Source organism: Acanthochromis polyacanthus, chromosome 16 (genome assembly GCF_021347895.1).
Source record: "Acanthochromis polyacanthus isolate Apoly-LR-REF ecotype Palm Island chromosome 16, KAUST_Apoly_ChrSc, whole genome shotgun sequence".
Classification (NCBI taxonomy): Eukaryota; Metazoa; Chordata; class Actinopteri; family Pomacentridae; genus Acanthochromis; species Acanthochromis polyacanthus.
This window is the reverse complement of record NC_067128.1, coordinates 28,121,031-28,145,002: the sequence shown is the minus strand read 5'-3', so window position 1 is coordinate 28,145,002 and position 23,972 is coordinate 28,121,031. Positions and strand designations below refer to the sequence as shown.

The 23,972-nt window shown below is 39.6% G+C and overlaps 3 protein-coding genes across 9 annotated transcripts in view; all 3 read left to right on the top strand.

Moving 5' to 3' along the window:
* Positions 1-2,967, top strand: part of fynb (FYN proto-oncogene, Src family tyrosine kinase b) — a 112,130-nt gene extending 109,163 nt beyond the window's left edge. For all 7 annotated transcript variants that reach the window (XM_051960708.1, XM_051960705.1, XM_051960701.1 and 4 more), the window contains one exon: positions 1,333-2,967. In XM_051960708.1, the coding sequence (XP_051816668.1) occupies positions 1,333-1,541 (209 nt within the window). In that variant the 3' untranslated portion in view covers positions 1,542-2,967. The remainder of the gene's footprint in view (positions 1-1,332) is intronic.
* A 105-nt stretch (positions 2,968-3,072) lies between these two features.
* Positions 3,073-7,862, top strand: LOC110966982 (probable G-protein coupled receptor 139). Its single transcript, XM_051960712.1, has 3 exons — positions 3,073-4,849; positions 5,138-5,244; positions 6,489-7,862. The coding sequence occupies exons 2-3, from the start codon at positions 5,166-5,168 to the stop codon at positions 7,490-7,492; spliced, it is 1,083 nt and encodes a 360-aa protein (XP_051816672.1). The 5' UTR covers positions 3,073-4,849; positions 5,138-5,165; the 3' UTR covers positions 7,493-7,862.
* Positions 7,863-9,436: 1,574 nt separating this feature from the next.
* Positions 9,437-23,271, top strand: traf3ip2a (TRAF3 interacting protein 2a). The gene is made up of 10 exons (XM_022216478.2): positions 9,437-10,782; positions 11,254-11,290; positions 11,404-11,865; positions 14,224-14,359; positions 14,462-14,646; positions 16,873-16,961; positions 17,042-17,110; positions 17,187-17,291; positions 17,799-17,873; positions 22,009-23,271. Exons 2-10 carry the CDS (start codon positions 11,275-11,277, stop codon positions 22,162-22,164), a joined length of 1,293 nt encoding a protein of 430 aa, XP_022072170.1. The 5' UTR covers positions 9,437-10,782; positions 11,254-11,274; the 3' UTR covers positions 22,165-23,271.
* The last annotated feature ends 701 nt before the right edge of the window (positions 23,272-23,972 follow it).

Below are 23,972 nucleotides of genomic sequence, written 5' to 3'. Positions count from 1 at the left end.
AGGGAGAAAGTGAGGAAGGTTAGCAGACAGAGAGCCGAGGGAGCAGCAGCATGCTAACAGCTAGCAGCCTGGATGCTAGAACAGAAGTCAGGAAAAAGGAACTGTAGCATAATAAATACTCAAGATAGACCTGCACTTAATCAAATATTATATTATTTGTCAGTAGTTAAATTAATAGGCAGCTATTTTCATCATCAAGTAATCAGTTTGAGTATTTCTCTAAAAAAAAAAATCGAAGTTCTATGGTTCCAGCTTTTTAAATGGGAATATTTTCTTGTTTCTTTACTCCTCTGTGACTGTAAGCTGAATGTCTTTTGGTTGAAAACAAACCAAGACCTTTGAGAATATCGTCAGGGGCTTTAGGAAATGTTGATCAACATTTTTCACCATTTTCAGCCCAAACAACTAATTAATTAAGTAGAAAAATTCTTAATCTACCAATAAGAATGAATGTTATTTCAGTTCAAATTCAACTTTATGTAATTATTATCATCATAATAACCACTGGAGCAAGACGACAAACTAAATTTTCTGGAAAGCTTGTTTATAGCGTGAAAATCCCAAACCCAGCAAATTTAGCTAGTTAGTGTTTAGCCAGACTAGCTGGGTTTTTGGCTTAGTTTCTTCAGTTTTACCTGCATTTCGTTAGTGTCTCATTTAGCAGTTTTGGAAATGAATTATTAGGATTTTAGTTTATCACAATAAAGCCACAGTGCTCTGACAAGATAACTCTCCTGCTTCAGCTGAAGAACTGAAAGACTTTCGATGGTGAATCTACAATCCGTCTGACGGATCATCATTTGATCCTTTTTCTAAACTTTATTTAAAACACAGAGTTTGTTGATCATCAGCATCGTGAGAACAGAAGATTTGGTTCCAAAGAGAAACTGGAATATGAAACGAAGCTTATAGAATAAAGTGCTTTTTATCTGCTCAGATTTGGTTCATTTTTCTGACCAAACATCTCATCAGATGGTAGGTGAATACTAGAGTTCTGTTCCTGTGTGAATTGGTTGCCCAATTTAACCCCTGAGTATGACTCATAAGTGCCCCGTTCTGCTCCTCCTTCATTTGTAGGGTTTAATTTTAAACAGGGGAAAAAAAGCCAGAGAGCGTATTCCAACACGAGCTGCTCATCTTAATTAAAGGCTTCTGCAGGCTGAAGATGTGAAGAAAAGGTTGCTCCCTCTGGGATTTCAGGGCTCACAGTCGCTGTGCTGAAGGTCATCAGGGCTAAATCAAAGTGTTTGGTCTCCTTGGATTTTTCGTATCGATTTGTTTAAGAGCTCCTGGGTGCTTTCACTCACCCTCAGCGTTTGTTTGATTTTTCAGGCATGAACAACCGCGAGGTGCTGGAGCAAGTGGAGCGGGGCTACCGGATGCCGTGCCCCCAGGACTGCCCCAGCTCGCTGCACGAGCTGATGCTGCAGTGCTGGAAGAAGGACGCCGAGGAGCGGCCCACCTTCGAGTACCTGCAGGCCTTCTTGGAGGACTACTTCACAGCCACCGAGCCTCAGTACCAGCCCGGGGACAACCTCTAAACCCGCCTCCTCTCCTCTCTCTCCGGGACTCGGGGTCGGCCGGGGGCTGGGGGCAGGACTGGCCCGAGCAGTTCTGTTTAAAAAAAAAAAGACTCTGGAGCCTTCCCAGCCGGGCCTTTTCATTTTAGGGATCTGTACAGCTTCCTCAGCTCAGCTCGAGCATTTCAGTTCCAACTCCTACAAACACAACCTTCAGTCTCAGAGGCGCCCCCTGGAGTCTGAACTCTGTTAATTAGGGAAGTGGATGGATGGACGGCGTTAACTGGGGTCGTGCTAACGCAATGAAACACCTGTATTCAGTGTAAATAAGAAAAGCTTGTTTTAGTTTGTCTGCTTCCGTTCGAGATTTTATTTTCTCCTGCACAAAAACAATAATAATGATGATAAAAACGATGGAGGCAAAAGGAAGACAAGCACCTGAGCAGGCACACTTAATCTGTATTATACTGTAGCGCCTCGATTATTTTCTAGAGATTGAATTTGGAAGCCTCGATATATTTTTTTTCTTATTATTTCCCATAACATCTAAGAAAATTCACCCCCAGAACATTGCTTTATTCTTGACTTTTTTATATGTAGTATTGCAGAGGTTTCTCCAGATGTGCATGACGCAGATCTCCATCAGCTTTATTTCTTCTTCCTCCCCACCATTAAAGCTTCCTCAGAGCGCTAGTTGTTAAACTACTGCTGGTTCTTTTACAAACCACATGTCATGTTTTTGTAAAATCACAGCCAAGTGTGTATGGATTTTTTTGAACATATCCCTCCTCGCTTATTTGAGAAGATTCGGGTGGAAATGTTTCCGTCTTCCTACCACAAGTGTTTTGTTTTTTTTTTATTTTGTTTAGTTGGAAGAAGAGAAAGGAGTTAATTTAAGAAGTCTATCTTTATTTGAGCTGTCATTCCGGGGCCTCACCTCGTCATCGGGAATCTTAATTTCGGAGGGACGTCGATGCAAACTGTGGCTTTTCACCTCATCTCCTGCACGACCTTCTCTCGAGCCTGCAGCTGAACCTGGACCACCTTACCTCCTGAGTTACTTCTGCTTTTATGTTTTACTGACACGATTATATTCAGTATTGAGTCTTTGGTTTTTACAGAGTATGTTTTTATTCAGCCCTTTTAAGTGATCCTTTAAGCTGTACTGTACATTCAGGGGAACTCTGGGGGCAAATTCAGGTGACAATAAGAACAAGGTCTGAATGTGTCATGAACTGAACCCAGCCCTGACCTGGTCCTAATGCAGATGGTTTCACGGCCAATGGAAACCCCTCATTTTTCAGTTGTACAGCTAAATGGTTTTTAAGTGTCGCTAACTTCCCTCCTTTGTATCTTTTCATTTCCATTTTTTAACATTACTCGTTTTGTTTATTCAGTGATTTGGCGTTTGGAATTCAGAAAAGACCAATAAACATTTTACACTCTTTCCAAGACACTTCTTTTTAAACATGACAGTGTTTGTGTGCTTCAACTGTGACCTGCAACCTTTTTTTTTTTCAAGGTTTCGGGCTCGTCTCGGAATCGACAACATTCGGTCTTGTTTTGATCTCATGTAGCGTTTGTGACGTTACCTGCTAGTTTGTGCACTCCTGCTTTAAAGCCTTCAATTTGGGATTTGACTGTTTTTTTTTTAATTGGATGTGTTATTTTCTCATAGACTTCTATACAATCGGATTTATTTTTGGAGCCAGAGGAGGCGCCCCCTGCTGACTGTTGGAAAGAATGCACATTTTAGTCACTTTTGCAGTGCCTTTACTTCTCAGACCTGGAGGCTACTTCCATATTTTATGTACAGACTATGGCTAAGCTGAATATCTGGATCGATAACACACACACACATTTGTCTATTATATATGAATTTTATCTGCTAGTGTCTCCATGTGTAACATCTGGAGATCCATTTAACCAGGCCTGCCATTAGTCTCAATCTTCTACACTTGGGAAAAAGACTTTTTGTTCATGCCATATGTCAATTAACCAGCTGGCGTGATGCAACTGGGTCACTTCTGACCGCCCACCACAACCACCAAAAGTCTTCTGTACTGTATTATTAATGCTAGGGTGATAGTGATGTGACAACTAATGAATCAGAAATGTAAAAAATTAACAAAAAACAACTTAAATGTAGTGAACAAAGACCTTTTGGGTATCTGGGACACTTTGCCCTGTTAGTAATCCACCTTTTTGCACAAAATATGAAGATTAAGTATATAAAAGTTGCACTTTTGGCTAATGCTCGAACATAATTTTACCGAGGATAGCGTTACTTTTAAACCGACAATTCAGTAAGAAAATATGGTTTTACCTTGCCAACATTTTCTTACTGAATTGTCAGTTTAAAAGTAACACTATAATAAGAAACGACAAAATGAACATTATCCAATTATTATTTTAACCTGTAAATATTATGTGGAACGAACATTTCCTTGCATTGGCAGAGAGTCAGTCTGTCTTGTAGTTTCCAGATTTGCCAGGAATTAGTTCTAACTTATGAACAAAAATCTCTCTGTGATTTCTGTTGCTCTTAAAATCTTAGTTTCATTCATGCAGCTTTGTTTTTAGTTTCAACTGTTTGTTGGGAAAAAGTAACACAAGCCTGTGTCCTAAAGAAAGAATTAGTTCTCTGATCAATAAAGTGATGACTGGTTTGCCAGAAGCTTAGCTTTTAACTGATGGGCTGTCTCCCAAAATACACAGCAGACAGCCTGTGACAACAATCTATTAGAACTCCATTTGCTGACTGTAAAAAACATGCTTTCATTCATTGTTTAGTCTCTTTGTGAGCAGTTGGCATGAAGTGTTTAGGAACATACCCTTCAGGTTGCCAGGCGGTGTGACTCCCTCCTCCTGAAGCTTTATAGCAGCAGTAGCTGGAGCTCATGATCCCGCCTTCATATTATCAATCGCCTCATCTTTGTGGAGCCATAAGCTGCTGGGATGCGCCTGTATGGAAGAACTCCTCTCTTTATGGCACGTTTATAGCTTTAAGGAACACAGCACGGAGGTCCTAAACACACCAGGTATGTCTGATTTAGTCCATTTTTAATATTCAGGACTGAACTTTAACCAGGATAGAGATATTTAGCCTGTATCTGTCTATTAAAAAAAGAATGAAGGAAACTAGATCAAGATGGCAGTAAATTTTTGCTCTGTTATTATCCAATGCATTTTTGAAACTTCCCAGGCAGACAACAGCTGAAAAAGTATCACAACTTTCCAAACAAACCTTCCAAAGCTTCCTTCTCTTCAGTGACTTCCAGGTGAGACCCACCCAAAGCAGACGGATCAGCGTCCATCGAGTGATTGTTGTGAGTCATCAGCTGAGTGGCTCATGTTAGAGCCAAGTCACTTGTTTTTGTTAGGAAGTTAAGTAATCTCTGCAAACAAGTTAAAACAGAGTTTTAAAAAAATTTAAATGCACTCATCACCTTAAATTACGGAGTGCAACAGCTGGAAAACTTCAGTTTTCGTAACTTAAATGATGACACTTTCACCTAAATATCCTCAGGAAGTAAATCGTGTCATAAAATGCTTCACACGTCAATGCAGCCTCTCACCAGTATTTGTTCTCTGTACTTGTAATTACTTTATTGCAGATATTAGCATGTAAGCGGCGGATGAATTATGGAGGGAGCCAGCATCACCATCTTCGTCATCGTACAGAAGATATACTACCCGTTACTCTGCATCATGGGTATCCCTGGTTGGTTTTGTGTTTGGTTTGTGATTGCATAATAATGCGTAATAACAGTGGCTTTTTGATGTTAACAAATCACATTTAGATTGCTTTGTCTGCTCAAATACAAATGAAACGGGTGAACCCTCTGACCCGCTGCCTTCACTTAGACCTTTATTTATCTTTTAATGACTCACTAACAAAACAGCAGACCAGCAGTCACAATGTTACAAGGTCAATAAAGCAATAAAGTCTCCTATTTGAATAAACAAACCCAAGTTCAGGTGAAATATTGATATCTGTGTGTTTCAGGGAGCGATAATGGTGTGATTATTCTTGCTTAGCTCTAAAAAACTGTTAGCCTATCTGAACAAAAAATGAAAAAGTATGCTGAATAAATGAGCTTAAACCCATTATATGTTACATATTTGCAATGAAGAAACAGAAATACAGAAAATCGTTACTAACTGCTGGGTGCAGTGAAAATTTATAGTTACAAAAATGTATAAAACATTCATGTATCTCTTGAATGCACCAGCTAGCTAAACTTTTTATTTTTTTCCATTTTGACCAAGCAAGGCCATGCTAGGCTAACAGATTATCAGTAAGCTACAACCACAAATAATTTATGAAAACTGCATTTAAGTATTTTAATGTAAAATAAATCTAATGGGAAAGGGATCTTTTTAGCTTTACAAAGCCTTTTAGCCACTTCTAGCTTATTGTTTTGGTTTCACTCAAATTACCCTCATGACTAGCATCAGACATCTTACTGACCGAATTACTGACAGCACATGAAAAACATAAATAGCAAAGATATACTAATCTGAAACACATTTGGAATACTTCACACAAACGTAATCCAGCAAAAAAATTACATTTCTCTCCAAGTGTCATTGGTTGGTTTGGAAACAGAGTGGTCTCATACACTTTCTGTAGTTTTTTTGAGAAATATTTGTTCAAAGTTTCTGCTTTCAAGAATGGTCTAACATGGGAAGCGCCATTGTAACACTGTATTTGGGTTGTGGGTCAGCCCACTTTGCAAGTACATTCTAAACTATAAAATATTACAGAAATTGTATAAAGCTCAGTTCGGACTTTTGGTGGGTTAGACCATTCTACTCATAACCCGTTCAATTGAGAATGAATGTCAGCCGTGTACAAAATGTAAATTTTGGGAGACAGGGTTATTTATTCGATGATCATGAGTGAAAAGTCATATAAGTCCAGACAGATGAATGAGTTTTGTTTGTTCCTGTCTTTTCTTCTAGCAAACCTCTTCACGTTCTACATGATCTGTTTCCATAAATGTGGGATGTCCAACACAGCCATCGTTTACCTGAGCTGTCTGGCCATCGTGGACACCTTCTACGTGCTGTGGGTGATTCTCATCGACCTCACTCTCACTTTCTGGATTCTCCAGCCCTTCTGGCACTCCCATCCCTGGTGTGGCATTCTGGGATTCCTGCAGTATGGAGCTCTCTACAGCTCTTCCTGGATTGTGGTGGTGTTTACCATTGAGCGATACCTCATCCTCCGCAGCACGGCAGCCAAAAACCACTTCTCCCAGGCCTGGGTCACCAAACTGACCTGCATCGCTATTGTGCTGGTGTCCCACGTGGTTTCTGTACCTATGGCTTGGATCAACGTTGTCATACCTGTGGACTTCACCATGGACGGGAAGAACGTGACGCTACCCAGGTGTCGATATCGTGATGAGACCTACTCTACAGTTTTAGTGTGGATAGCCACCTTCCTCTCTATAGGTATCCCCATCGTGTTGGTCATCATCTTCAACTCCCTCATCAGCTACCATCTGTGCCGCGCCAGCAACCTTTTCACCAAGGAGGAGCGTCGCGTTATGCACGGGAAGAGCACCAGGGGGATGTTGAGAAGAACCATTCTGCTGCTGGGAACCGTCTCCGTGACCTTCGTTGTACTCAGTCTGCCTCGGTTTGTCACGTACTCCATCCTGAGGACTCAGTACAACAACGAGAGCTTCAACAGGAATGACTACAGCATTCCCATCAACATGGCTGGAGATTTAGCCAACATGCTGCAGAACTTAAACTCCACCACCAACTTCCTGCTCTACTGTATGGTCAGCCGGTGCTTCCGGAGGGAGATGGTCCGGGTGGTGACTTGCAATTCGAAGGCCCGTGAGCTGGGCTCTGTCCTCACCCAAACTACCATGAAAGTCTTCTCAGTGGTCGATCATAAGACTTCCAGCAACCCTGGGATAGTGGTGCTAATCAATCTCAAACAGATGGAGTAGAAAGGAATTCCAAGAACAAGTTCATCTTTAACCCTGGAAGTTCATTCTTGGTCTTAAATAGTAGCTTTACACAAAAAAAAGAACTAAGATTATTTTGTGAACTTAACCCATAATATTTTTTCTGATTTTTAGCCATTCTAATGTTGTGCCTTCTGGTCCACTATTTTGGTAATGACTGAAATATCTCAACATCTGTTTGATTGATTGCCATGAAATTTTGTACAGAGATTCGTGGTCCCCAGAGGATGACTTTAGTGATCCCCGTCTTTTCATCTTGTGCCACCAGTTGGTTAAATTTTCCATTTATTCAGAGACAAACATTCATTTTCCCAAATTATGTATCATGATAACTACACACGTGGACAAAATTGTTGGTACCCCTCAGTTAAAGAAGGAAAAACCCACAATTCTCACTGAAATCACTTGAAACTCACAAAAGTAACAATAAATAAAAATTTATTGAAAATTAAATAATCAAAATCAGCCATCACTTTTGAATTGTTGATTAACATAATTATTTAAAAAAACAAACTAATGAAATAGGGCTGGACAAAAATGATGGTACCCATAACTTAATATTTTGTTGCACAACCTTTTGAGGCAATCACTGCAATTAAACGATTTCTGTATTTGTCAATGAGCGTTCTGCAGCTGTCAACAGGTATTTTGGCCCACTCCTCATGAGCAAACAGCTCCAGTTGTCTCAGGTTTGATGGGTGTCTTCTCCAAATGGCATGTTTCAGCTCCTTCCACATATGTTCAATGGGATTCAGATCTGGGCTCATAGAAGGCCACTTTAGAATAGTCCAACGCTTTTCTCTCAGCCATTCTTGGGTGTTTTTGGCTGTGTGTTTTGGATCGTTGTCCTGTTGGAAGACCCATGACCTGCGACTGAGACCAAGCTTTCTGACACAAGGCAGCACATTTCTCTCCAGAATGCCTTGATAGTCTTCAGATTTCATCGTACCTTGCACACTTTCAAGACACCCTGTGCCAGATGCAGCAAAGCAGCCCCAAAACATTACTGAGCCTCCTCCATGTTTCACCGTAGGGACAGTGTTCTTTTCTTCGTATGCTTGGTTTTTGAGTCTATGAACATAGAGTTGATGTGCCTTACCAAAAAGCTCCAGTTTGGTCTCATCTGTCCAAAAGACATTCTCCCAGAAGCTTTGTGGCTTGTCAACATGCATTTTTGCAAATTCCAGTCTGGCTTTTTTATGAGTTTTTTTCAGCAGTGGTGTCCTCCTTGGTCGTCTCCCATGAAGTCCACTTTGGCTCAAACAACGACGAATGGTGCGATCTGACACTGATGTACCTTGGCCTTGGAGTTCACCTTTAATTTCTTTGGAGGTTGCTCTGGGCTCTTTGGATACAATTCGAACGATCCGTCTCTTCAATTTGTCATCAGTTTTCCTCTTGTGGCCACGTCCAGGGAGGTTGGCTACTGTCCCGTGGGTCTTGAACTTCTGAATAATGTGAGCCACTGTTGTCACAGGAACTTCAAGCTGTTTAGAGATGGTCTTATAGCCTTTACCTTTAAGATGTTTGTCTATAATTTTTTTTCGGATGTCCTGGGACAATTCTCTCCTTCGCTTTCTGTTGTCCATGTTCAGTGTGGTACACACCTTTTCACCAAACAGCAGGGTGACTACTTGTCTCCCTTTAAATAGGCAGACTGACTGATTATGAGTTTGGAAACACCTGTGATGTCAATTAAATGACACACCTGAGTTAATCATGTCACTCTGGTCCAATAGTTTTCAATCTTTTATAGAGGTACCATCATTTTTGTCCAGGCCTGTTTCATTAGTTTGTTTTTTTAAATAATTATGTTAATCAACAATTCAAAAGTAATGGCTGTTTTGATTATTTAATTTTCAATAAATTTTTATTTATTGTTACTTTTGTGAGTTTCAAGTGATTTCAGTGAGAATTGTGGGTTTTTCCTTCTTTAACTGAGGGGTACCAACAATTTTGTCCACGTGTGTATAGTGACTTTATGATTTCTATTTAAAATTACTAAAAGGCTCACAATTGAGGTCTTAAGAATTATTGGGTTGCTAAACCTCTGTTTTTGAGACTGTCATCAGTATGCTGTAATTTCAAGGTGGTCATGTTCATCCATGGCATTGACTGCTTGACTTACTTATTATAGTTTCAAACATTAAAAAAACACCATATGAAATATGAAATTATATATGAATTTCGTATGATATATGAAATTCATAGTCCTAAACATCGGCACGTGGTCATATGGTTACTGTGGGACTGTTAGAATGGTAGTGTTAGCATTTAGTTCAAAGCACCACTCTGTACCAGTGACTGCATTCTAAAGATGGTAATAATCTCTAGAAGCAAAGCAAACATGGAAGTGCTTTAAACCTGAGTTGTTTCTAACATCCAGTATTGGGCGACTCCTGTGGTTATAGTAAGGATTATATAGAAGTCTATGAGAAAATGTCCATACTTCTCCCTTAATTTGTTACCTTTGTTCACATATTTCTTATTACTGTACTCATGTCTCCTTCAGTATAAAATTATGTTAATTTTGTAAATTAAAGTCTCATTTAGAGTAAAACAGAAAATAAAGCAGGGTATGTTTTAGCTACCTTGTGATTGACAGGTTGCTGTTGTACTGTATAGTCGTGCACAGTGTCCACTCCTTGCATGTTTTGTCTCGTTTCAAAAGACCAAATGTCAAACTCAAAGCTTCAAAACTGAAGTTCACAAACCAATGGCTGATATAAGGGTTGCTACATCCTTCTGTTTTCTACTGTTTATGCTATGTAGAGCCTCCAGCAAGGGTGTAGTCAGTAAAGTTCATAAAGGCATTTGGAAGTTAATTTGTAGTATGTAATTGTGGTTTCTAAGTTATGCAGAACTCGTTAACTTATGTGGCATAGAAAATGTGTCATTGTTTATCCAAAGCTCACCCTGTAGTACTGTAATTAAATTCATACAAACTGCATGTTTTATTCCTGTACATGTCAAGTGTTTACCTTCTGACTGAGCTCAGTTTATTGCTTTCCAAAAAGTGTGATTAAAAAATGAAACATGACGCCTTTCCAATCAAAGGAACAGTTAAACCATACCTGGCTGCGGTGTACCTGCCTGACTGAAGAAGGAACCTGATTGGACGTCCTGGACTCAGTGCCCTGCAGTATTTGCATAAACGTCACGAGACTTTCAAGCTTTGCATAAGACAGCAAGGAACAAGCAGCAGGAATGTTTCCTGTTTGTGCCAGAACAGGTTTGTGCTGTGGCTGGGGAGTGAGCAGTTTGAAGTGAAGGTAGGTGCGGGAGCACAGTCTTGTTTGGATTTGTTTTCTGTGTGTGGATTTGTAGAAAGAACAGGCTGGAAACTTTTGAGAAAGTTTGTATTTGTTGTTTAAGAGGACATAGCTTTAGATCAGTGTTTCTGACCTTTGTACTAGTTCACCGTGATCGTGTTACATTCCAACCCACTTACAAAGGCTCATATACTTTTTCAAAGTATTCAGTGACGACGACAGAAAAAAGCTGTGTAAATACAACTCCTGAGAATCCTGTTCATTCTAATACTTTTCCATTTTCTTATTCACTTCGAATGATTTGCATTTTCTACAACAGTGACAGTTTTAGTTTATTAGTCTTGACTTCGAAACTGCAGTTCTTTTCATGCCACTTGTTCTTTTGTGAGGTGTTGTTGGTGTGTGTGTGTCTCTTTAAGGTGTCATGCTCTGTTAAACTTCGAGAACATTGTTTTCATTTTCATGCCACAGACACTTTCCCTTGGTGACAAAATGGACTCTTTCAAAGGTAAGAAAACTAAACCTTTGTCAGATTCACAGCCCTCATAAATCCAACTCATCTATCAAAATGTCACTCCCAATGAATCGTAAACCTGTTTTTCTTTTTGCTTTTGCTGGCAGGACCTGTTGAGATGGATGAGAGGATGACGTCCACCAATCTGGACTTAGCCTGGCTTCCCCCTTGCACACAGTGTAAAGAGACCACCAAAGGGCCAGAGGAATACAACTATGAGCCTCCTCAGGGGGCAGCGTGCAGTGTTGGACTCCCTGAAAGCCACTACCAGCCTGAACCCAGATCAGGCCATCATGCTGCTCTGGATCCACACTTCATGCCCCCAGCACCAGTGCCACATTCAGGATATATGAACCCTTTCTACCGCGCAAACATTTGGCCTCATGGTCTCAGAGAGCAGAAACTGCTGAATGAACCGGACCTCATGGTTGATAACAGGAGTAGCCTGGCTGGCCCTTCAAACCGACACTATGGTCGCTCTATGGAGGAATCCTTGGAGCCTCCTCTTACACTCAAATCGAACCCCTATGACCACACTCCATCACAATACCCAGGAACACATGTGACCGGTCAGTATGAGAGTTGAATATCAGTGAAAGCATGCGACTGTCAGGGTCAGTATGGAGAACACATGTACTTAAGTAACAAATTTAACTTGAATTTTCAGGTGTACTTACCCAATTCTTTTATTTTCTTTTACATGACACATTTTCAACACTTTGCTTTTCGTAATACTTTTCAAATCATGTATTCACAAAAGACATCTACGTTAGAAATATACAACAAATAAAAGCAGTTTCTTTCAGTTTGAAAGGTAGTTTCAGTTATTGTGCAAGACTCAAAGAGGTAAAATTATCCAGTATTTTGCGAAAACAGAAATTTCTTTCTCCTTTTTCTGTCCTCACACGAATCACCCCACAACCTCTAACTTTTATTTTGTAGTCTTTTCTAGGGACCCTACTGGAAACCACTGGACTGAACTACTTAAGTGTAAAATGGTCAAAACTAGGTCGGCCAGAAGCCGATGAAACACACTGATATGTCAGTGTTTACAATTTAATGTATGTCAGACGGAATGAGATATAATGCTCTGTATAGTTTGATAAGAATACTTGTAATGAAGGCAGGCTTCTTTTACTTCATTAAAGGATCTAAAAGTCTGATTCTGAAATATATGAGAGATTATTAGGTTTTTATTTCTAAGTGCTTCAGTAGAAGGAAGCTAGACCTCACTCCTTGGTTCTTGAAGAAGTTTAGCTTCTTGAATGAGAGATGAAAGGTCCTTAAGAATCAAAGAGGGCATTCTAGTTCCCTTCTATTGAAGCACTTAGGAATAAAAAATCTAATAATAATGGGGAGTCCAATGTATTTATTCTCACCCCAAATCACGTAGCCAACACTTCCATGCCTCCAAGTGTGAATGGTTGTGAAACTGCCAGGCGATAAATGACTCAGTGCATTGATGGTGGTGAAACTGTCTGGGGAAGGATCTTAGGAGTGCATCATAAGTACCTAACAAGTGGTGTCATTCACCCTCTCCTTTATTTAGGGATGACTTTCTTAGCTGATTTCACAAACCATTTATCTTGTATGCCCAGAACCTGATCATTGCTGTCTTCCAAAGAGGGTCTTTTATCCTTTAGATGGAGATGAACTGCTGAGTCTTGTCCTGAGCAGCTGGTTTCATATGTTGAGCCATGAATGTTGAGCCATGCACTTGCGGAGCAGTTGCTTAGTGTCTACTTATATATAGGTCTGTGTACTCCTTGCTGTAATGTACTGCATTTGCAACACTGCCTAGCTTGGGTTTAACAGTTATTTCCTTATGGTGAACCAGTTTTTTTTCTCAGTGTCACTGGATCTAAAGTTTATCAAGATGCCGTGTTCGGAGAAAATCCTTCGAAGTTTCTCAGATACATATAGGAAAAGAATGTTGTCCAGAATGTTGTTGTGCTGGTCATCTAAATACATCCATTCATCTTAATGAAGGTCCAGCTGGGATAGCCACAGGTTTTCGAATATGCTCCTTTTTTTTCTTTTCTTTTCTTTTTTTTTTTTTTTTACTTTTTTAACCTTTTCTTTACACTCGTAAAGAAGCTGATATTGGTCCATGTGTTTAGGTTTTGGGCAAACTTCTTGTATATATTAAGGCTTCTGTCTTCCTCAGTGTGAATGGCACAGTCCAACAAAAGCAGTTTTTTCCCCCCTGACTTCCTTGTTTGTGAATCTCATGTTGCTGTTGCGGATGTTGCTGATTTGTTCTGTGAAGGCTTCTACTTCTTGGACCTTGATTTTGACTCATGTGTCATCCACATATCTGGGATTTTTCCCCTGAACGAGTTCAGTGCTGTGATTTCCACTTCCTCCATGTAGAGATTATCATTACATGGAAGAGTGAGAATCTATACAGACAGAGATTACTGTTGTTGCTTTAAAACACAGTACTGATCAGTAGGTGGTAAAAATAGTAATGATAATTGTAGTAATAGATGTATTTATAGAGCCACTTCGCCCAAATGACAAAAACTTAATCTTACCAGAAATCTGTTTCTTTTGTGTAATTCTCAATGGAAACTATCATAACTAGTGTCATTAGTAGTAAGCTATAATTGTATCACTTATTTCGTGAGTATGATATTGAAAATATTGGCTGCAGGCAGCAACAGTCTATAAATATCAATTAGCCTTCAGAAAGCTAAATGTGTTAAGACTGCATTCCCTAAGTAGGACAAAAACCTGATTCTTTACAGATACAGCAATCACAACATCTGTGCTGAATGAAGTTTTGAGAGTTGCCTCCCCTACACTGTTCTCTGTCATTTGGCTGCTGCTCATTGTGTTTCTGTCGAATCTGCTTTTCATGACTGCTGAACTGGAAACCATCCAAAACTAGAAAATCATGTCTGCTCTTCCATATCTCTCTGCAGGTCACAGGCCAGTGCAGTGGTACAGTCCCTGCTGCCCTCCAGCCCATCAGCTCCATCATAATAACAACCGTGGTCATCACAATCCCAATCATTACCCTGCGGGTCCAGCCCAGGAGCATCAACCCCACCAACTACTGTTTGTCATTATGACCTAACATGCTCAGCATCGCTTCATAGAATATTTTCCACATATGTCACGGGTGAGTCTCTGAATGATTCTTGTGATTTGCCTCCACAGTATCCCCCGACAAAATGGGATGCAACACAGAAATGCTCCCAATGTCCCCCGTGGATCTTTGCCTGCTTGTGCAGCGCCCCCTAGAGACGTGATGCTAGAGGTCAGCGTGGATCGATCCAATCAGGCAGATCTGAGAGCAGCCACGGGGGAGGTCAGGAAGACCATCAGCCTGCCTCAGGAGTGCAGTAAGTGACATCGCTGAATAAAGCAACAGTGTGCAAAGCTGCATTTTCAGGACCGCACTCATAGGACCCTTCATTTTCAAAAAGAGCCACCAGCTGCTATTGATGATAGCCAAACACAACAACACAATAGCTAACTCTGCTAATTTTACATTCCAGTTATCATAAAATGATGTTTAAATAATTACTCAGTTCACTTGAGTCATGTTCTTAAAGCATATTTTTCTAAGCTAACTTTAATTCTGTAACATTTTTGAATGTAGGACTTTCTCCTTACGATCGGTTTTGTTGTTGTGATTTCTGAGTATTTTTACTTTAAAAGATACCATGAAATTTCCTCTGTTGATTAGTTATAATAAGACATGAAATTTCAGGTTTGAATATGCAAATGAGGCATTGTGTATCTGAAAGTGCTCTAATTCGCATCTGACTATTGGATAAATCCAGCTGTTTGTTGACATGTTAGAGCCAAAGGTCTCACAGGAGAGGCGACATTGCGTTTTTTGCACTCCATGACTTGTAAAATACCGCCAACATGGACCTGAATACTTCTTCCAACACTAATACCAGGGTACACCACATTTCTGTGTCAGTTTTTTTTTTCATAGTATACAGTTTTGAAGGCTGACTACACTCAAAACACTACTTGTAATTTTAATTCTATATTTGTGGAGTATTCCAGACAAAGAACTACTTAATATCCAAGTGCTTATAGTTTGAAAGGTTATTCCATTCAAACTACTACTTGTAGTTTTCAAGGTTTATTGCTCCCAAACAGTACTTCAGGGGTTTATTAAAGACAAAATAGTACTTTACCTCCAAGTATATACAATTTTATAGGTTTGTTTCACCCAAATACTACTTTCTGTAATTTCGCTTGGTTACTTAGACTTGCATTTAGATAAACTGTGTATTTATGTGCTGGTTACAAGGTTAAGGAGAACTGTGCTGTGCAACTGAAGACATCTGAACTGTTTTAATGGTAAACAAATAATAATTGATTCACATTCAGTACTCACACTATGACTGTTGTTTATTGCGGTCAGATGGCTCTGATGGCTCACCTCTCAGGTTTTAATTGCACTTAGTCACTAAAGACAGCCCAAGATCCAGGGTGCCCTGGATCTTGGGCTGCGGTGGGGGCGCCGGCCCATGCCGGGTGGCCGTCTGGGGTGGCTGGTTCCCCTGGCGATGTTGACCCTCTGCCTGGGGGGGCAGGGGTTGCCTCTTTGGCGCCTGGGGCCCGGGGTCCTGTGCTGGGTCTGCCCTGGGCCTCCGGCCCCTGGCGGGGTCGGCGGCCGCCGATCTTGGTCGCCTGGGGCCCGGTCCTGCTGGGCGCTGGAGGTCCTGGCCGGGTTCTCCCTTTGCCCCCTTCCGGGCCGGTCCGTGGTCGTTCTCGTGGTTTGGTGGCTCGGATCTCTGCTCTGGGATTGCTGCCGGCTCGCCTGGGTCTTGTGGGCTCTCGGGCCCGCTTCTGGCCTTCACGGAGGTCAGAGGTCATAGTTGCATGATCACAGTCACAATTGCACCGTACTCTGCATGTGAACATAGCAACCATGTTGTCTAGTGGGGTGTTAAGTTTGTCCTGGTGCCAAAATATCAAAAGACATGTTTCCTCAGTTTGTGTGTTTCACATAGATGATTTGAATAATTACAAGCTGTGTTTCGTAACAAAACCCGTAGGATGCGTTCCGGTGTGTCTTTGTTAAGGTGTACTAGCTTGTTATCTGTTGTGTCGGTTTCAATTGAAAGATAATTGTATTCTTGCACTTTTCCTTGTCTCTTCACTATCCCCTCTTGTTGTTGTTTTTTTTCTCCTTTTCTCGTTTCTTTCTTCCTGCCTTTCCCCTGTCAGGTCCGGCAAATTTATGTATATTTAACTAATCAACAAGTATTCAATCTAAATAAATTACTGTACAGTATCAAGGGGAGTCTTATACTTACGAACTCCCCTTGGAAAAGCAAACTTGTATGGCACAATGCAGCAGCCAGATCCTCATTCTGCCTGCTCTGTTGCCGGACAGGACAAAAAAAAAAAAAAAAAGAAATTAGGTCTTTGATCCAACTCAGTAGGAGACACTTAAACAACCAGTCGTGGACGTGTGGTCCTACAACTGCTGATCCTGAATATGCAGCCTCTGGGTCTGCAGATGCACCCTACTCCAATAAACATGTATATGGAAAGTTTTTGCCCTTTGTTAAGGATGTTTCATGGCTTTTCGTTGACAGGGAATGTCTTCATCACATACTCAGTGGACACAGCCGAAGATATACTTGCATTTGTCAGTTTTCTCATCGCTCAAGGTTTCAACCCAGCAGTAAGTCTTGTCACATCTGCATTAGCCTTTAATTCACGCAGACATTTAATAACACTCACACTCTGCTTTTGTTTCCACAGATTGACGTGTTTGATAGTCCAATCCAACGACTGGGCATCACCAAATGGATGGACAGCTTTCTGAATGATGTAAGTGTGACTTCTGAGCAATGTGCAGAGTCGTCTTGAGGGAAAAAAAGCGTGACAGCTGGATGTCATTTGATAGAAATCGGTGCTCATCATCGTGGTCATCAGCCCCAAGTACAAGCGGGACGTGGAGGAAGTCGGAGGCGACGAGCACGGCCTGCACACCAAGTACATCCACAACCAGGTGGGCCTGCTGGCAGGAAGATTTCCTTGCAATGTCGCCCTCTTGTGATTACATTATTGAATGACCTCCTCCTACATGTCGGTGGGGACAGGAGAATGAGGAAATGGCTCCTGGAGAACTGAAAACAGGGCATTTCATTTCTTAGCTCTACCCAGGTTCCCCTCAGACAAAGCTAAAGCTGCCCGGAGCAGGTCAGGGATATTTACAGTCAAAGAATGGACCATTAAATGAACAATACTTTTACTATTACCGATATAGAAAATGGACTTTGGTTTCAGTACTGTGTCCATCCAGGAAGCATTATATTCTTCAGGCTGCACTGAATGCTTGTAAGAGTTGTGTGTATTTACAGTGTATCATTAGAGCCAAATTCAATGAAACAGTAACAACAGGAACATAGATGCTCTCAATTTTAACAAGATGTAGGAAACTGTGTTTTGATTTTTAACTTGTATTACTGATTGAAACATTTATGTCAACACTGATTGTCTTTTCCTGTTGGCACAGATTCAAAATGAGTACATCCAACAAGGCTGCCTGAACTTTAGACTGGTTCCTGTGTTGTTTCCAAGTGCAACTAAGGTAAGAATTAGCAACTATATGAAGTGAAACAGAAAATATGTTGTTGTGATTGGATGAACCGAGAAGTTTCATTAGAAGTTTCCTTTCGAAAATACACCAGCGCCAGTTTACATCATTTCATCTCAGGGCACTAGTAAGTAAGCACTAGTAAGATCAAGACCTTAAACTATTATACTACAGAGAGAAACTCAACAAATCCAACAATTTCCTTTGAGCAAGTACAAGGTGGGAGCAGGATGTATAAACTCCCTTTCACAGACAGAAATCTCTGACAGAACTAGACTCAGGAAGGGTCTGTCAGTGAGTTATCTATATATATATAAGCCAGAAATTACCTGACAATGATCATACAAAGGATCTACGTAATAATACATTCTAGGGAGCCTTTAGAAAGCCTCTGACAAATGAAGATGGTGCAGACAACTTTGCACTAGTATATATAGAGGCGGACTGAACGCCCTCCTCTGCCCTTATCCACTGCTTCTACATTAAACCATCTCCCAAATGGACTTCAGAAAGACAAGGAATATCTCCAATTAATTATATATATGATAATTATGTATGATATTACCCCCTTAGACAAACGATCACCACAAAACAAAGATTCCATCTGGGTGCTATTAGATGAATTAGGAAATGTACTTATGTTTGATTTAATATAATTGCGAATCTGTGGGTTTGAGGCAGGTTGGATTTATTGTGTAGTCATTCTAAAGAGGAGGATGTGCCATCAATATAGCGATCTTTCATTTTTATAAGGACTTTATGAGTCCTTAATTGACAGGAGCTATTTAATAGAGAGGGATGGAAATGGCAGTTTGCATATAAATGAGGGGAGAGGAAGTTCCCATGTCATTCAAAATGATGCCTTATTTAAGACCAGATTTTAAGGGACTGTTTTAAGTTGGAGGTTAAAGGAACAGAAGGAAAACAAACAGCATACCAGGAGAGTTGAGATGATGGCTCAGTTTGGGGTTTGGCTTTTTTCCACAGGAAACATTTTTACATGGCAGGTATGTGGCATTAAAGGATGATGGAATCATATTTAGCAGCTTCACATTCAGGGCTGTCTCAATGCCACACTGTAAAAGAACACTTGAATAACGCAGAGCTACTGCTAATGTCACAAGCCACAGTAACACCCGCCTCAGAAGGATACTTAAATCTGCTGCATGTCAGCCACAGCATTAAAACCACTGACTGGTTGAGTGAATAACACAGATTATCACGTTACATCAGCATCTGTCAGTGGGTGGGAGGAATGAGGCAGTAAGTGAACAGTCAGTTCTTGAGTTGGTGTGTTGAAAGCAGGAAAAATTAGGCAGTGTGAGGATCTGAGAGACTTTGAACCAAAATATGATGACAGATGACTGGGTTAGAACATCTCTGTGACATAAGGTGTTGTTGGGTGTTCCTGGTTGGTATCTACCAAAAGTGGTTTGAAGAGGGACGATCAGCAAAGCAATAACAGGATCAAGGCTGCCCAAAGGTCATTATGGCCAGAAGAGTTACTGTAGTATAAAATGCTGAAAACCTCAGTGATGTTATGATAGAAAGGCGTTTGAACACAAAGTGCTTCACAACTTAACATCCAGTCTCTAACACACACAGTAGTAGATACTTCATTGTCTATTGGACTGTTAAAGCCATCAATAATCATAGATGGAGGATTGAAATTGGTAGGAAGAACCTGCGGGGGAGGACAATGGAAGCAGAAATGAGACTTTGCCAATATTATAAAAATGCAGAAATTCTGTTAAATATCTCTCCAGGGGAAATTAATTCCAATCTTTTTCCAGTGAATACGAGATCTTGCTAATATTTCTTCTGTGAGTAACTTTTGAGTCAGAGTTTCCAGCACAGTGCATATAGGGTTATGGAGCTACAGACCGGTCTGAGTTTCCATGTTTGCTGCTAAAAGCTCCTCCAATGAAAACATGAGGATGGCCTGATCTGATGAATCACTTTTTTTTTTAACATCTTGTGGCCCACCGGATGCGTTGTTTATCTGAAGAAGTTGTTATGGATGTGGACCATACACAGTCCTTCATGGCAGCCCTGCCTTACTGCAAGCATTGTTCTGGAATGGTTTGAGGAGGAAGGCAAAAAGCTCAAACCAATCAAGTATCTGCTGAAAAAAAACAAGACTTAGAGGATCCACTGCTAACCTCTTGATGCCCGATACTTCGGGACTCCTTCAGAGGCCTTATAGATTCCATGTCGACTGGTCTGAGTTGTTACAAAGCAGGTGGTTTTAATGTTGTGACGGGCTCGTTGGTTATCAGCAGTAACTAAAACTAATTGAAAACCGGCCGTTTGAATGCTAGTATTTATAATAATGTTCATTAATATTCCTCTGTTTCGTACAGCATATTCCTTCAGGTTTAAATAACTGTCAACTAAAGCTATTTTACAACTACAAATGTTTTCCTATGCGTGATGTATTTGGATTTACTGCTGTAGTTGCTCTGCTAAATCGTCAAAAAAACAAATTCTAATATATTGAAGCGGTGCAGATAACACATTACACAGATAAGTCTCCATGAGTGCACTTAAATTAATTGCATAAATGTAAATGTTCATGAGCACAACACTCAGTGAAATGCTAAATGAGGAGTTGACTCCCACTGCTGCATTTAAATGCTCAACATGAACTCAAACACACTCTGTGAATAATATCAATTCAGATGTTCATATAGTTTATGGAATTGTATCTGTATTGTTCTACAGGCATAAAGTTGTTTTTATAGTATTTTACAGAATGATGGTTCAGATGGTACAAAATAAACACAACGAATGGAGACAAGATATGAACAGGGAAGTGTAATGGTTTTATTGTCACAGTTTTGATTATCAGTTGTCATTAGCTCAGTTAGGGTCTTTAAAAATAACTTTATTAGTCAAAAAGAGACAACAAATCTGCAAACGTCTTTGGTTATATGTTCTCAAACAATTTGGTGGACAAATTCAATATATGAGCAGTGAGCTGAGAGGGAAATTCAGAAAAGAAGGAGGGTGACTGCATATGAATTTACATTAGACATGCACACTGTCTAAAATTTTAAAAAAAAGAAACTAAAAAGATTTTTCACAACTGTTTTTAAGTGTCATTGTTCAAACAATTCACTTTGAATTTACTTTTCCCCTGTTTCTTTGAATTACAGATAATATCTGGTATAATCACAGAAAAAAGTAATAAATTGCACAATAACCAGGTGTTTTGACTGTCCACAAAAGTGTGTAATTTCCTATTGTAATGTTATCCTATTTTTTACTGTATTAAAATCAGCAAAAATATAATTATTTTATAGATATTTTTCATCACTTGAAAGAATATGTGTGCATATTAAGGACTGAAAAATAGGAAAATCATTTTAAGTGTTTTTATTTGTTATTATTATAATATCTAGTAAAGTTGCAGAAATAATAATTGAATAAATATTGACCGTAAAAATAAATAACAAAAAACAAGCCAAAACTGTCAATAATGTACAATAATGAAAAGTCTATGTTTTTATTACAGAATGTAGTTTGTTCTTTTACAATATGTGCCTGTAAAAGTACACTCTTATTTTATTTAAAACAGCTTAAAATAACATTATTTGATTCTTTTTTATTTATTAGTGTTTTTTTAGTTTTTTTTTTTAGTTTTTTTTTACAGTTTCTGACCATTGTAGTGATTAACAGTATGTATATTAAAACTACAGGAAAAAGAAATAATTTTACATGTTTGTAAATACTGTTTTAAAAACAAAACCCAAAACTGTAATTATTGTCCATATCAAAAATCTATATTTTGTATTTTTACAAATAGCAACTGACTTTTACAATGAGCTACCATGAAATTATACAGTTTGTCTGTGTTTAAATCAGCAAAACAACAACAAAACTAGTGACTTTACAAATATTTTCTGTTATTTTCACAGTTTTTTTTCACATTGCAGATTATTCATAGTATTCCAACATTTTCTTTCTTATTTTTCTACTAAATTTTCACATTTTTTAAACAATTTGTTTTTCTTCTTCACAGTGAAAAAGGCATATATGACTGAAATACAGGAGCTGCCTAAACCCACAGTTTCACTGCAGTCTCTACTTGCTGACTCACTCTACTTCCTGTTTTTGTGCGTCACAGAATCACGTCCCCAGCTGGCTGAGGAACACCAGGATCTACCGCTGGCCTCAGGACAACCAGGACATCGTGCTTCGCCTGCTGAGGGAGGAACGCTACATCCTCCCTCAGCCTAGCGTCGATGTCACCCTCACTGTTCGACCTCTCTCTCACCACTGACAAAGACTCCTGGAAAACATGCAGCATCAAGAGATTTACTTTCTGAAAAAGCTGTAGGTATGTTTTCAGCAGAAAGACAGTACAAGAAGGTTCAGTTTGAAAATGTTTCCCCTTTTGTTGCTTGTTTTCCTGTTGATTCACGTTTATGGTGTTTCTGATCTCACATCATATTATGAAAACTGTTTAATCTTTTTCCTTTATGACAGCATATGAAATGAAACTGACTCAGAAAATTGTCATTAATGGCACAAAAGCAGAGTATGATATGTTATATTGTTCTAATCTTTATCAATCATTGAACTGACATGTTAAAAAAGCTCGTACAAACTGATTACATCAGATTAACCCAAATATTTCTGATAAATTACACTACCTGTGTGTAGGCTGCTGCTGCCTCTATCAGCTTCATTCTAAGTGGGCAAACTCTTTACTTGATTTACAATTAAAGCAACTTTTACTGATTTTACCCACCAGGGGGTGATGAATGGAGCAAAATACTCAGCAGCCAACATTACCAGATTATAACAAATTTGAAAACTATTACTTGTTTACATATTTGGCATGCACAGACCAAAAACTTGCGTAATTTTAATTGTTTTTCAGTCCACTTGGTTATTGCTCTGCTTTGATTCAAATGAATTAAATGATATTTTTGTATGTTTGTTAGTACGATTGACTGCTTTTTATAAATTTAGCCCATTGTATGCAAACATAAGAATACTATGAAGTGCAGCTTTAAAGAGAGGCATTTTTAAAAGATAACAATCATGAGGTTAAACTTGGAAATGTTAAAGCACGTAACACATGTACTGAAAGATGGATTTGTACAAGATACAGACATAAAAAAGTACCATTTAAGCCGGTTTTGCACTGAATTTTGCAATTTTAATGTCATTACAGTCAAAACAACTGTCATTTTTAAAATTTTTCTATGATCAAATTTGAGCTCATTAATGCATATTTGGCATCCTCTTTTTATTAATCAGTATGAGCGTTTTTAAATTGAACAGTTTATCAGTAAATCATGCTTTCGAGGCTCCACACTGTCTGCGTATGTTTGTAGTGAAGCTTATGATTAACCAGAAGGTGGCAGTATGTAACAGATAATATCCACACTCCTCCAGCACTGGCTCTCTTTTCATGGTTAAAGCTCTGATTTGCAGTTCATACATTATATTTTTGTTACTTTAAAATAAATGCTCTGTTTAAACTAACTAAAGAGAATATCCGGCTGGTTATTTTCATTTTGTGGTTAATAAAAAAGGATTTTATGGGGCTCGTAAAGCATCAGTGCGATAAAGGTTCTGTAGGAAGTGTGACAACAGAAACATCCTGTCCATGTGTTGCACAGCGACTCCCTGATAAGCCAACATGTGTGGGGCTCCTGTAACTGCCAGCTCTCCCCCTCAGCTTCATTTTTTACCTTGTCGCTGACTCGCTCGGCCTGTTTGCCAAACCGGACGGCAGAAAGATGATTTGCTCACGCTGCTGTGTGTGAAGGGAACTCTGCTGATGTCCAGGCTTTTATCAGCTCCTGCACGAGGGTGTTTTCTGTAAACACACTGCAGCCAGTACCAATAAATCTACTGTTTGTTATTGTTCCAGGACCTGCGTTCCACTCGACTTGGCCTTATCTGGCAAGTCCAAAGCAACCAGACACAGATATTTCCCCAAAAAGGCCTGACTGCATCCCCCTTTCCATCCAGCCCTCTGCTTGTAAAATGTGCTCGCAGTAGGTGGCTGTTTTTAAGAGCTTTATTCCCTACATATACAGTTTATCCATAACAAGATACAGTGAAGAGTCCTTT